This window comes from Piliocolobus tephrosceles, chromosome 1 (genome assembly GCF_002776525.5).
Source record: "Piliocolobus tephrosceles isolate RC106 chromosome 1, ASM277652v3, whole genome shotgun sequence".
NCBI classification, from domain to species: Eukaryota; Metazoa; Chordata; class Mammalia; order Primates; family Cercopithecidae; genus Piliocolobus; species Piliocolobus tephrosceles.
This window is the reverse complement of record NC_045434.1, coordinates 155,437,354-155,452,434: the sequence shown is the minus strand read 5'-3', so window position 1 is coordinate 155,452,434 and position 15,081 is coordinate 155,437,354. Positions and strand designations below refer to the sequence as shown.

General features: G+C 38.1%; 1 protein-coding gene across 20 annotated transcripts in view; it reads left to right on the top strand.

Moving 5' to 3' along the window:
• SGIP1 (SH3GL interacting endocytic adaptor 1) overlaps positions 1-15,081 on the top strand; it is a 224,350-nt gene that overhangs the window by 190,139 nt on the left and 19,130 nt on the right. For all 20 annotated transcript variants that reach the window (XM_031933930.1, XM_031933936.1, XM_031933934.1 and 17 more), the window contains 2 exons: positions 2,985-3,096; positions 12,982-13,137. In XM_031933930.1, the coding sequence (XP_031789790.1) occupies positions 2,985-3,096; positions 12,982-13,137 (268 nt within the window). The remainder of the gene's footprint in view (positions 1-2,984; positions 3,097-12,981; positions 13,138-15,081) is intronic.

The window sequence follows — 15,081 nt, the reverse complement described above, 5'->3', positions numbered from 1 at the left end:
GACTATTAAATGCTTTGCAGAATTGAAAAATATTATGATGATGACATTCCCTTTATATACTAGCATCTGCTTCTCTCCTCATTATTCTCTTTTTTCCTAAGAAATCTCCTCATCTACATTACCGTCTCCTTCACTAAACTATGCACCACACTTTGAGCCTTGGTTCCATCAAACTGTAAAATGAAGACAATACTTACTTCATACATTTACATAGCTAGTGTGCTCTAAACTGACGTCCATTGTTTCAAATACTTCAGAGGCCTCCCATCTTCCATTCAGGGTGTTCTAACCCAAGTTCCAGAACCCCAAGAACCTCAGAAAATTTATAATTCTACTTTAAATAATAAATATGATGTATATATGTGTGCTTTGCTCTGAAAAGTATTCTTAGATTTGTATTAGATTATCAAAAAGGAATTATGATTTTAATGGTTATAAAGACACATTTTCCTAAATGTTTATATAAAACTCTTCATGACCTAATTGCTAACTCCCCAAGCCTCATCTGCTTCCACATGTCACCCTTCAATACCCACCACACTCACATACAGACACAAACAGTACCACACTTCCTGTGGTTTCTTAAATGTGTCTGCTCAGCTCCACACGTACATACAAGGCAGACCTCCTTCCTTCTACTCTTTGTAAGATCATCTTTTTCCTCAGACTTCAGCTCCAATATCATCTTAATTAAACCTTCCCTGACCTATACAAGCATCATTAAGTGCTTTCATAGAGCTTTGCTCATTTTTTTAAAGAATTTATCAAATCACTCCATTTGATTGTAGATTTATCTATCCTCCTCACCAAATGCCAAGTTTCAATCACATAGTAGCAATGACCCTGATAGAGTGGTAACAGTCCAGCCCTCTTATCACTGTGGCCTAGTTTTAACCAACACTTAGAGAAGTCATTCTTCTCCAGGCTGGTAGTCGCTCAATAAACATTTGAACTAACAAGTGAGCAAATAAACTGAACAACACCATTACAAAATAATGGCCTGTGTTTATTATGCCTTTATTGTTTATAAATGTGCATAAACCTCACTTTTCTGAGACCCAACTGTGGATAATTCAACATGTATTTAGTGGAAAGCCAATATCATCCAGGCTGGGTTTTAGGGACTGTCAAGGTCTCATTAAAGAAGCTAATGCCATTGTAACTCCCTTTTAAAATGTAGGGCTCCATGGGCAGCAAAGACTTAGCCATGCATACTCCAACTTCAGACTCACCCAGTGAGTCTGTAATTGCCCACTTGGTACATAATTGCCTACTAGGAAGGCAAAATAGTAATGTCCTCAGAGTCTAAGCTTTGAACTCATACATACCCCAGTGCCAATCTTGAACTTTATGCTTACCAGCTGTGCAGGACTGAACAAGTTGTATAAACTCTTTGAGCCTTGGTTCCATCAAACTGTAAAATGAAGACAATACTTACTTCATACATTTACATAGGTAATATATATAAAACAGTAAGTATGCAACAAATAATGTTAATGGAGGTAATTAAGATTAGTGAATGCTGATGATGTTGATGATCACAATGCTGCTGCTGATGACATCAGTACATTGAACTGTAACTCATTGAGGGCAAAGACCATGTGTTTTTGAATCCCCAACACCTACCATAATACCTGATACATAGAGTAGATATTAGATATTAGATAACTGTTTGTTAAATTAATTGTCAATTGCCAAGTCCAAGATATTGAAAGCCAAGAGGGGACAGAAAAGAGGCTAGCATGAACTAGAGTGATCAAGAAAAGCTTTATTGAGGAGGGAGGTTTACAAATGGTAGATTATTTTCAGACCTGGAGAAGAGGACAAAAGTTATTGAAGGCAAAAGAAAACAAGCCTAACACTAAAGTATGTAGTCCATCCGGGAGTGGGGAGGAGTAAATGCATTTTGTTTGGCAGGAAGGGGAAGCAGTGCATATGTGACATAATTAAATACTTTTATGTAATAATTACCAAAACTTTACTGCTCAATACCATGCCCACAGATCAATAACAAAAACAATAATCTTAAATGTTGATACTTTCAGAAGCTACAGGTTACAACAAAATGATACAGGAAAATGTTTCATTTAGAACACTGCATGGTATGGTGGGAAAAAACATGAGTTCCATAGGGAGATAAACCTAGGTTTGAATTTTTGTTTTGCCATTTAACTAACTATATTATCTTAGGCAAGTCACTTACATGGAGCTTCCGTTTCCTCCTCTATAAAATGGGAATAATCATATCTATCCCACAGGGCCGATGTGGAATTTGAATGAGGTTATTCATGCAAGGCACCCGTGTTCGTACAGACATGCCTTGCCCATGTCTGCATGAACACCTGTGTATAGCAGGTGTTCAACAGACATGAGAGCTGGCGTTATTTTTAATAGTGTGAATAGGTGCATTTATGTGTTATGCTAAGTCAATGTGTATATTTTGGTTGTGTATGTTTTTGGACATGTAAACTTGAGCTTACTTGATCTGAGAGTAACTGGGCTTTTTGAAATGGAAATAATCCAGGAAAAAAAATGGGTAATGTGATACCACTTGGCTGCTATTCAAAACGAAGAAATGAAAAAAGTTTTTAGTATGGGCAATTGATTGGACTGAATGCTCAAATAGGAAACTAATAATTGTCTTTATTAACCACCCGCTGTACAAACTGTCATGCAAATACTGCCTTATGTTTTATGCAAAACATTTGAAAACCCGTATGACTTTGTTCTGCTTGGATTTTCTTTTCTGTGCCAAAATACATAATTGAATTAATTTCAAGTGTGTTTGTCTGTAAACTAGCCAAATATTTCCTTTTAAATACTTGAGCTCTATGTTGAATATACAGAGTTATGGTTCTTAGCACATTTTTTTTTAACATTAAGGGGTAGATTTTATTCCTTAATCCTTTAATGGGCTTTTAATTTCACATATACTAAAGTGTCTCTTGTTTTCATAATAAATGAAAACTTTTCATTTCATGCAGGTTCTTCCAGGGGACCCAGCCCCCTAACCATGGGAGCTCAGGACACTCTCCCTGTTGCAGCAGCATTTACAGAAACAGTCAATGCCTACTTCAAAGGAGCTGATCCAAGCAAGTAAGCCTCATACTTGGTCCATGCAAAAAATAATTCAGTTAGCAATAGTAGGTGGCACAGCTACAATAGAGGTGAAAATGTCATTAGGAATATTGATTTCATGCTTTTTAAAATGTATCAAGAGAATTTACTCTAGAAATCTTTGATTCCATTTTGGTTCTAGATAACTTACTCTAGAAACCTAGAAATCTTTGATTCTGCTTTGGTTGCAAGTAACAGAAAACTCTAACCCAGTCTGTCAACAATGAGGAAATTTATTGTTTCACAAAAGTAAATGTGCAGCTCATGTCTTTTATTGTCTTAATCTTTCCTGGATGGGAATCACCCACATATAAATTAAAACAATGGTTCACTGGAATGAGAACATGAAAGAAAAAACACCTTCCCAAAACACTCAAAGTAGCAAGGGAACAAATTTTCTGTCACCCTTACTAAGTGAGGAAAAACTGGCCAAAAATGAAAGAGAAAGAAAAAAATTATAATCAGAGCAAAGTAAAAATTCTAGGGAGAATTCACCACCTTCTATTTACATGAGTCTGATTTCACTTATACATGTACATACTGACAATGGACTTGGTCTGAATGCATACATGATATAATTAAATATTTGACCTCTTGCTAAGGAATTCCATAGATAGGATTCAGAAAATGGATGGTTTCCCTGAAATTATATTGTGTATTTTATGTGTGTGCACGTGTGCATTATTCTATAGAAAGAGTCTATAACATTTATCACTTAACAAAGGGATTTGCAATCCAAAAAAAGATTAAAAGTGATTAGTGATCTACACCGAAAACTAAACAACTAAGTCAGACTTAGTTTCAATAGTGTCATTAATATAATTCCCGGTCTGAATTTGATCAATAAAGGGAAAACCTACATGAGGAAAGAATTGCTCTTAGTTTTTTTACTTACAAAGACTAGCGCTTGGAAAAACTTGATATCTATGACAATAAGAACTGAAGACCAGGCATGGTGGCTCACACATGTAATCCCAGCACTTTGGGAGGCTAAGGCAGAAGAATTGCTGAGGCCAAGAGTTCGAGACCACCCCTGGCAACATAGGGAGATCCTGGCTCTGGAAAAAATACAAAAATTGTCTGAGTGTGGTGGTGCACACCTGCGGTCCCAGATACTTGGGAAGTTGAGGTGGGAGGGTCACTTGAGCCTGGGATGCAGAGGCAGCAGTGAGCCATGATCACACCACTGCATTCCAGTCTGGGTGACAGAGCAACACCATGTTTCAGAAAAATAAATACAATTTTAAAAACTGGAGAAGAAAAAGTCAATGTGTATACAGAACACTAGACTGTATTATAAAAACTTTTTGAAACAGTTATAATTAAATATAACTAGAACTTAGATCTCCATATATATTTTAAGTGGAAATTGGTATGACTAATCATGAATCCTCTTGACACTTCAGAAACACTAGTTTTAGACGTAAAACTAGAAATCTAACAATATTATACTGGAAAACTAATATAATTAGTCACTCCACCTTTAAGTGTACTAGCCAGCCACTAGGATCTATCAACTTCATGTCTCTTTAAACATCTAGGTTTCATTCTATGCCCAGAATATTATAGAGAAACAAACACTGTGGACTCTGAATTTTCCATGTCTTTTCTCTTTCATCTTCAAAACAGAAAGGCCATTTGCCACATCCCTGTATCAATCGAAATTACAAGCTACCTCTTATAGAGCATACGTCTGAACTGTTAAAGCAAGTAGACACCATGAGCATTAGCTGTAGATATGCTTTAATCATACATATTTGTTCTGTAGAATCTTCTTTGGACAAAGAATTTGCATAATTTTCTGTTATTCCAGTTCTAAGAAATACTTACCACTGACTACTAACTATACCTTAGAAAATCAGGTTGGCCTGAATTGAGAAAAGCAGACAGAAACACCCTTCTATGTTTTTATTTACTTTTTGAGATGGAATCTCACTTTGTCACCAAGGCTGAAGCACAATGGCACAGTCACAGCTCACTGCAGCCTCAACCTCCCAGTCTCAGGCAGTTCTCCCACTTCAGCCTCCTGAGTAGCTGGGACTACAGGCACACGCCACCACACCTGGCTAATTTTTGTATTTTTTGTAGAGACAGGGTTTTGTCATGTTGCCCAGGCTGGTCTTGAACTCCTGGACTCAAACGATCTGCCCACCTTGGCCTCCCAAAGAGCTAGGATTACAGGTGTGAGCCACTGTGCCTGGACAGAAATGCCCTTTTTAAAAATTAGAGTAGTCAGGAGTGTGGAGTGAAAGTATATACCTAAGTGAAAACCACTGGGGAGCCACAAGAATGAATTCATCTTTGTCTGCTTCCTAATTGGCTTTCATTTGTTCATCCACTAATTTATTCAGAGAGACCTAACTGGTCTCTGTTCTTCCACTTTTGCACCCCTACAAAGTCTCAACATACATGTCACTCTTCTGCTCAAAATCCTCCTATCTTGTTCAAAGTAAAAACAAAATGCTTCATAATACTCTTACGAGACCCTCCATGATCTGCCCTTGGAGACTCCCCCAGCCTCACCCCAGTGGCTGTTTCTCTGATCCCATCTCCATCACTCCTTTCCTTATCCCTGACCATGCCTCCAACCCTCACCTCCATATTCACTCCACTCTAGCCACATGGCCTCCTGGCGTCTCTCTTCCATCACCCCAACCCATCCATACCTCAGGGGTTTTCATTTGCTGCACTTCCTGCCTTCAGATGCCTTCTCTCCTAGGTTCTTCTCCTAGGTTCTGAGTGACTTGTCCCCTCATTCCCTTCATGATTCTTCAGTAAATTTATCAAAAATTTATCAGTAAATTTATCAAAAAATTTTGTCCATTCTGTACAAAATAACAACAGAGCTCCCCACCCCATCAACATTTTCTTCCTCTTTACCTCACATTCTCTGTCTCCATAGCCCTTCTCTCTTAACATCTTTTTTGTTGTTGTTGTCCATTATTTGTCTTCTTCCTTGCTAGAATGTAAACACCAAGAGAGCTGGATTTTGCCTGTTTGGTTCACTGTTGTGTCCTCAGCTAAACAGGACAAGGCATATTTGCTGAACAAGTTAAATTGAATTACTCACCTAACATTTACAAAACGGCTATGATATACCTGCCATTGTGCTAGACAGGAGACATATTGGTAGTAAAGGCAGCTCCTATGCAAAATAGGACTTGTGCATAAATATAATAACAAGTGCACCATAGAACACGTGTAAATATGGTGCAATGGGAGTCAAGAAGCCCTTAATAACATATTTTTTAATTCCAATAAGTGGTATAGCAGCCTGTCACAATATAAGCCAGAGTTTTCATCTTGGTTCAGTTTCCCAATACACTATGACAGGCGTGTAGGGTGGTCTGCACCTGTAAGCCTGGTGTCTGTGGCCTTGGCATTCCAATGACATGGCACTTGAGCCAAATTAATATTAGTGACCCTTCTAAATTAACTGAGCCTTTGACTTGTGGATGTATATCTGTTTTTAATTTTATTGCCACAAATAGTTGTAGGATGTCCTGTATGTTGGTAGGTGGGAGATCCAATATATTTCATTAAAATTTTGAAATCAGAAACTTATAAATGAATAACTTATAAACATAAACGAATCATGAAGTGACACTCTTATATATTTAATTGCATCTTCAACACCATGTTAATTGCTCTTCGTTTATTATTCACTTTCAAGGAAACAACTCAAGTTCTATCACCAGGTGGAAATAATGCCAACCAAGGTACCAAAGAGAGAAATGATGCAGCAAAGGCATTTGGATTTGATTTTGTCTATAGTTCCCTGTCATCCTGCATCAAAGCCATTTGTTCTCAGACCATCCACTGGGAACAGAAATCTACTATCTTAATTATTATATACTATGATATGTAACCCATTTAAATATAGTTATACTCTAAATATTCGGAGCACCTATAACAGGTATTCTGACATGTGAGACTTTCTCAGTAGCTCACAGGCAGCGAATTCCTTGACCTTTGCTACTGATTGGGGAAACACATCTCCCGCTATTAGTTTCTATTTAAAGAACCTTGGTGCTTAAAAATAAGGGTCAGAGATTAACTCTCTAATTCCCTAGAAAAGCTTAGGTTTCTCAGCTGTCTCTTATCCTTCTTTTATCGTCACATTTTAATTATTTATTCAGTATCTGTCTTCCTGTTTAAACTAGAGGTTTGCACAAGGACCATTTGTCCAATTTGTCACTGCCAATTCTAGCACATTACATTGTGCCTGGTTTATTGTGTAGGCACCCTATAAATAAATATGTAAATGTATGAATTTATATTTTAAACATTGAGTTCTTACTCTGAGTTCTGTGTGATGCACCGTTGCCTTCCCAGAACCTATGACACAGAACTTGCCTTCACAATAGTAAATAAGATGTGCACAAAACTGCAACACAGTTTTCTAGAAAAAGATCTGTACCTGCTCCAAGCAAACCCAGAGAAAGGAAAAACCAAGGAAGGCTAAATGGAAAGGATATTAAGAAATGTTTCGGAGAGGCCTTCTTTTGAACTTAGTCTCATAATATGAAAAGCAGTACATAAGCTAAAGAAAGGGAATTGTAAAGAAAAGAAGAGAAGCTACATCTACAAATATGTACACTGAGAAAGAGATCTGGGAGTTTAGTGCGCAGTACATATAAATCACATTTTATGAGAGGGATGCATCTCTGATGACCTCACACATTCCCTGAACAAAACTGGCTAGTGTTCCTGTTACCAGCTAACGGGTGCTGCCCATGGCACTATGGAAAATCCAGTGTATAAGTCACTTGGCTGGTTGACTTTGAAGTTTTGCCATTTTTTGACAAATATTTCATTTATGAGGATTCACATGGTTTCTTATTTTATTCATGAAGTAAGCATCTATTCATATTTCCATCTCACATTATTTCCACATCCAAACTCACATGGAATGTAGCCACCTCGCATACTGGTAGGAACAATCTTTAAGTTAAAAATAAAATTATTTAGTGAGTATAGGAAATATTCAATTTGTTTATAGAACATTTCAGGTCAATTTAGACACTGGATGGGTTATTAAGCCAGCAAAAGTTCTGCCTCTGACAATTGTGATGCTGAAATGTAATTGAGGCTTCAGTACTTCTTACACAGGGCTACGTGGACTACCTCTCCCACCTTCTACCCGACATTAAGCCCTTTGAAAGCAGAGGCTGTTTTGCTCATTTTTAAATTACCACCCCACTGGAAAAAATAATTATAACAACTTGCATAGTTAGGAGTGAATAGACAGATGCCTGTAATAAATACCACCTCCTCCCCTGTCTGACTTACTTTCAAAACAGAAACTTTATCTCCTACCAAGACACCATTTAGATCTCATTTTGAGCAACCTGGAAAGAAAACTGAGAAAATTCCCTACCAGTTAAAAAACAGTTGAGCCACCACTGCTAATAACAATACACTGAGTGATGGTAGGTGCTGAAATCTAATTTTATAAGTGCTCTAATTGTTTTCTAATAGCTGCCAAACAATATTCTACATGTCCACATATGGACAAATATCAAGAGTAGACTCAGCTTGAGGGGAAGTCAAGGCTCAGAACCAATTTGGCACTAGTATACAAACAGGGTTAATGGATCTAAAAGGTAGAGAAGGAAGGCAGCAGCTTGCTCCCAAACTGGGAGGTCAGCAGTGTTCTCCAGGAAAGATGGAGATGCAAACTTCCGGAAACCAAAACTCTCATTCAGAGCACTACAAAGTTATGGATTTAACACCTGAGTGAGGGAGGCTCACATGGCATCTTTAAGAAGCTCATCTGCTCCCCATCTCTGCCCCAAATCCAGCCTTATACATACAAGGTTATAGCAGTTCTTCATTTAAGCTATTTTGAATGTATGCCAGAGAGCACCTCACCTGAACCAGGTGTGTTTCATCAATTAGAGTTACACAATATACAAGGTGACTATAGGACAATGTGGAGACCCCATGCTACAATGTGAGCAAAGTTTTCATTTATTAACATCAATTTCCCTAGAAAGTACATACCTGAACTTAGAGGTGAAGTACTACAAGAGTCAACTGTGGAGACATTGGAGGAAATCATAAAGAAGCTCACTCACTTTAAGTATTTACGGTTTCCCAAAGAAGAATGAGCTTCGTGAAATTTCTGCTTTAGCCAAGGTAGAGTAACAGACCAGTTTACCCTTCTACCTCGAACAGCTTAAAAATGAGCAAAATATATAAAACAATGACTTGCAAGACACTGGACCTCAGGCGAAGGCAGTGATCCCTAAGAGAGGAGTTGTGCCCTATGATTGCTCCAGCTTACTTCTTTGAGAGTTTTCAGGCCTAGCATAAGAGAGCCCAGCTGACTTCCAGCTGCTCATGGGGAGGTGTTTCACTGAGGCATTCTACTACAAAACTGGCCGAGGGAAGTGCCAGGGGAAGCTAAGGTCGGTGGGTGCTGCCGCCACCACGCACTGCAGAAGAAGGCAGTGGAGAAGGCATGAACATAGCAGGAGGCTGGAAAATAATCCATCTGCATTGTAAGATCTGAGCACTGTGGCAGCCCAGCCAGTTGTACTCCATGAGTCAGATGACAGGAAAGCTGTCTGTGCTACCAGACACTGGCAGAGCTAAATGACTTGCAAAACCCACACTCTGGGGACACTACATGCACTGCAGGAACCACACACAAGCCTCTTGCACTACAACAGCCTGGCACTACATAAGCCTCGTGCATTGCAAGAGCGTGCCCTTGCAAGCAGGCTGGAAGGGAGAAGGAAAACCCCTTTCTCCTGCAGCGTCTCTCTAGCGCCCTCTACTGACAAAACTAAGCATGGTTCCTATAGGCAAAGAAAAAATATAACAAAGGTCCATTAATTTTCTCAGCGCAGTTAGTAAAGGGTGAATGGGAACGGAGAGGCAATGAATTGATTTTATTTAGACATTGGCACAGTGATTATAAATCGCATGTGGAAATTCAAAGGGCCTACCATAGCCCAAACAACTATGAAAAGGAACAAAGTTAGAGAACATCACTTGATTTCATAAGTATTATAAAGCTAGTGTAATTAAGACAGTGCGATATTGGCTTAAAAAATAGACCAAATAGATCTATAGAACAGAATGAATCGTGAATCCAGAAATAGACTCACACAGATAAGGACAATTAGATTTCAACAAAATTTTCAAAGTAATTCGATGGAGAAAGGACTGTCTTCTCAGAAAATGGTTTTAATCTTCTCTGAAGAAAAAAATATTCTTCAGAAAATGGCTGAAACAACCGGATATTTATATCCACAGACACACAAAATGAACTGAGATCTATACTTGACACTATATACATTGTAAGACTCAAATAGGTGAAAATGGGTAATGAAGCTAAATGTAAAATCAAAGATTTTTTTTAAACTTCTAGAAGAAAATGTAAGTGAGCCAGTTGCAGTGGCTCATGCCTGTAATTCCAGCACTTTGGGAGGCCAAGGTAGGAGGATTGCTTGAGGCCAGGAGTTTAAGGCTGCAGTGAGCTAAGCTTGCACCACTGCACTCTAGTCTGGGTGACAGAGAAAGACCTTGTCTCAAAAAGGAAAAAGAAAATATAAATGAAACTTTTGTGACCTTGGGTTTGGCAAAGACTTCTTAAATAAGACATCAAAAGAATGACTGGATTAGATATAACCCATAAAAGAATAAATCGATGAATTAGAAACTTCTGCTCTTCAAATGTGTTTTTAAGAGAAAGAAAAAACAAAACAAGCCACAGACTGGGTTGCAAATTATATATCTGACAACTGATATGCCCAGAATGTATAAAGAAACCTTAACATTCAATAAGAGAACAAACAACTCTATTTAAAAACTTGGCAGACAGTTTAAGCAGACACTTTGCCAAAGAAGATAGCTGATGGCAAGCACATAAAAGATGCTTATGATCCTTAACCATTAATCAAACACAAATTAAAACAACAAGAAGATACCACTACTCGTCTATGAGAATGGCTAAGATTTAAATGATCAATTCTACCAAGTGTTGGTGAGAATGTGGAATAACTAAAACCTTCATGCACAGCTGTATTTTCCACTTTAGAAAACAGTTAGGAAGTTTCTTTGAGAGCCCACACCTATTGTCTGAGCTAGTGACTCTCCTCCTGTGTACTGACCAAGAGAAATGACAGGGTATATTCATACTCATACCTGTACACATGTATCCATTGCACCTTTATTTGTAATTGGCAAAAACTGGAAAGAACCCAAATGTTCTTCAGTAGGTGAATGTATTTTTTAAAACTGTGGTATATCCATATACTACACAGCCACAAAAAGAAATGAACTATTAGTGCACACAACTACATGGACATATCTCAAAATAATGATGTGGAGTGAAAGAAACAAAAAATCTCACACCTTACAATTCTGTTATATAAAATTCTAGAAATTGCAAATGAAGGTATAGTGACCGGAAGCATATTAACTCTTGCCTAGGGACAGGGAAAGGAAGCAGCGGGAGAGATTACAAAAAGGGATTACAAAAAGGCATAAGGAAACTTTCAGGGATGATGGAAATGTTCATTTTCTTAATTGTATGATGATTTTACATCATATAATCTCATGGAGTTTTACACTATAAATAAGTTCAGTTTATTATATATCAATTATATCTTCATAAAGTCTTTCTTTAAAAAACAAAGAATTATTTTTCCGTCCACACTATCATCCCATTGTGTTAGCTTATCTGACTGATTTTACAATTTTGACCAAATAGACAAATTTATGGAATGAAGAATTAGTTACGTGCAAGGCAAAAACTTTACCTCATGAGTACATAAAAGAACATGCTAAAGGCATTACTCATGTTACTCGAAGAATTAGGACAAGTCCCAAGAAATAATGTGATAACATTGTGTAGTTTACTATCCTCAAATATGCTGCCAAAGATTCAGAAATCAAAGTGAGGGAGAACCACCAGAGCAGAGGATTCTATTCATGAGGTGAAGCTATAGACTTCTACAGAAAGAGAAAAGCTGTGCTTTTCTTCTTACATTTCAAAACACATAAAACAAAATAGTCACTTTGTAAAATAAGTGTTGACCATTTAGTTCTCAGATAAGTTAGAAATGATACACTGCTGGTGAGAGTGTAAATTAATTCAACCATAGTAGAAAGTAGTGTGGTGATTCCTCAAAGGGCTAAAAACAGAACTACCCTTTGACCCAAAGATCCCATTACTGGTTATATTCCCAAAGAAATATAAATCATTCTATCATCAAGACACATGCATTGGTATGTTCATTGCAGTACTATTCACAATAGCTAAGACACAGAATCAACCGAAATGGCCACCAGTGGTAGACTAAAGAAAATGTGTTATATGTACACCATGGAATACTACGCAGCCATAAAAAAGAATGAGATCATGTCCTTTGCAGGAACATGGATGGAACTGAAGGCCATTATCCTTCCCAAACCAACACAGGAACAGAAAAACAAACACCTCATGTTCTTATTTATAAGTGGGAGCTAAATAATGAGAACACATGGACAGAAAGAGGGGAACGACAGAAACTGGGGCCTGCTTGAGGGAGGAGGCTGGGAAAAGAGAAAGGTTCAGAAAAAAAAAAAAACCTGTCAAGTACTATGCTTACTACCCAGGTGACAAAATAATCTGTACACCAAATCCCCAAGTCACGTGCTTACCTATATAACAAACCTGCACATGTACCCCTGAACCTAAAATGGAAGTTAAAGTATTTTTTAATGGAATTGTAAGAGAATACTTTTTATCTCTTCTGCTGTTTAACATTGCCTCATAAATTGTTTTTTCACAGCAGTTTTGATTCAGTTTGATTCAGTGTATTGACATCGGTTTTCTCTCTCTTTCCTCTCTGTGTTTTGATATGCCAGATGTATCGTTAAGATTACTGGAGAAATGGTGTTGTCATTTCCTGCTGGCATCACCAGACACTTTGCCAACAACCCATCCCCAGCTGCTCTGACTTTTCGGGTGGTAAATTTCAGCAGGTTAGAACACGTCCTGCCAAATCCCCAACTTCTCTGCTGGTAAATATGATTTTGCATAAATTTTTCAGAGATATATGTGGCTTAGTACTTTGTTCTTAGATGAGGGATGTATCTTAGCAAGAGAGTCGCACTATAGAGAAATTACCACCACTCAGATATATTTGTAGATTCAAACACAGAACTTTTACCAGCTATCAAAATTTGTTGTGGGTGATTGTGTGTGTGTGTGTGACTGCATATGCATATATATGTTTTAATGGCCGACTATCTCAAGTGGTTAGAGAAACAGAGTAAGAAAATCTGTATCGGCAACAGTTTATTCATTGTTTTACTCATTATCAACAGACAGTGGATGACAATGGTGGGAAATGAGCCAAATAACAAGAATAAAATCCTTTCGTTGTATGAACATCTTTTTATTTTTATTTTGTTTCATTTTATTTTATTTTTGAGATGGAGTCTCACTCTGTTGCCTAGGCTGGAGTGCAGTGGAACCATCTCAGCTCACTGCAACCTCCGCCTCCTTGGTTCAAGTGGTTCTCCTGCCTCAGCCTCCCAAGTAGCTGAGATTACAGGTGCCCACCACCACGCCTGGCTAATTTTTGTATTTTTAGTAGAGATGGGGTTTCGCCATGTTGGCCAGGCTGGTCTCAAACTCCTGCCCTCAAGTGATCTGCCCACCTTGGCCTCCCAAAGTGCTGGGATTACAGCCATGAGCCACCACACCTGGCTTTCTCTTTAAATCAATTGTGTGTGTAGGTGTGACTGTGCATGTGCAGATGCATAATAAAGACATTAAATACAGGTTTAATATTTAATACAATTTCATTGTAATGATCATTGCTTTGATGGAACTTTACATGTATGACATAAAATAAACTTATGCAAATATGTTTATATAAATATAATTTCCACATTTTCTAGCTATTAAACCTGAATTTGATGTCTTTATTATGCATATGCACAGTCACACAAACCCACATGCATGCATGCTATTAAAATGCTCAATTATACAAGTTAATTATTTGCAGTGAATGAGCTGAAAGGAGTCTTCTTGACAGTTTCTCCATCACCAAGTCCTGATGTTCATCTACAAACCTCTGTCTGAAGTGGCCACTTTTCTCTTTACTGCCACCTCCCTTGTCCAAGTGACCACTGTCTTTTCCCCGTAGCACTGCAATTGCCTTCTTCTCTCCCTGAATCCAATCTTGCCCCTCTCCAGTACATTTTAACAGCCAGGTGGTCTTTTATGAGTAAATCAGGTCATCTTTGTTCACAACTCCCTGGTGGCTTCGTATTACCCTTGTCCCAGAATCTAAACGTGTTACTATTGCCTTTGAGGCCTTGAGTTATTTTCCTTGTCTGCCTCTCCGTTCTCATCTCCCACCATCCTGCCTCAGAATCCTTTTAGCTCCAGCAAGACCTGTCAATCTCAGAAACAGGCTGAGTCCTTTCCCACAACACGGCTTTGTAGTACGTTTCCTCTGCCTCAAATACTATTTCAACCTTCATCACCTGACTCCAACTCATCCCTTAGTCTCAGCTCTACTCTGCCTCCCGCACTATCCCATTCTCCTCCCCATACCCCCACCAACCAGCCCTAAACTAGTAGCTTGGTGCAAAAGTAATTGCAGTTTCTACCATTACTTTTAAATGACAAAAATCACAATTACTTTTGCGCCAACCTAATAAATTCTATCCCCTTGTTATTCTCTCTAAAGGTCCCCTGTTCTTTTCCTTTGTGGCACTTACTACACTTAATAATGACATATCTATTTGTGTTTCTTCATTCATCCATCTGCCACACAAGAGTGTGCAAACCATGAGGGAATGGAAAAAGTCTCTTAATTCAAATTCTTGCTTCAGTTTCCCTCCATGTTTTGGTTGCGCACGTTGAGCCAGTTTATTTTTCAAGGTTCTTCCATCCGAAATTAGGAATTATGTGCCAATATCTTGCCAGTTTCTTTGTAAATATGACTGGTG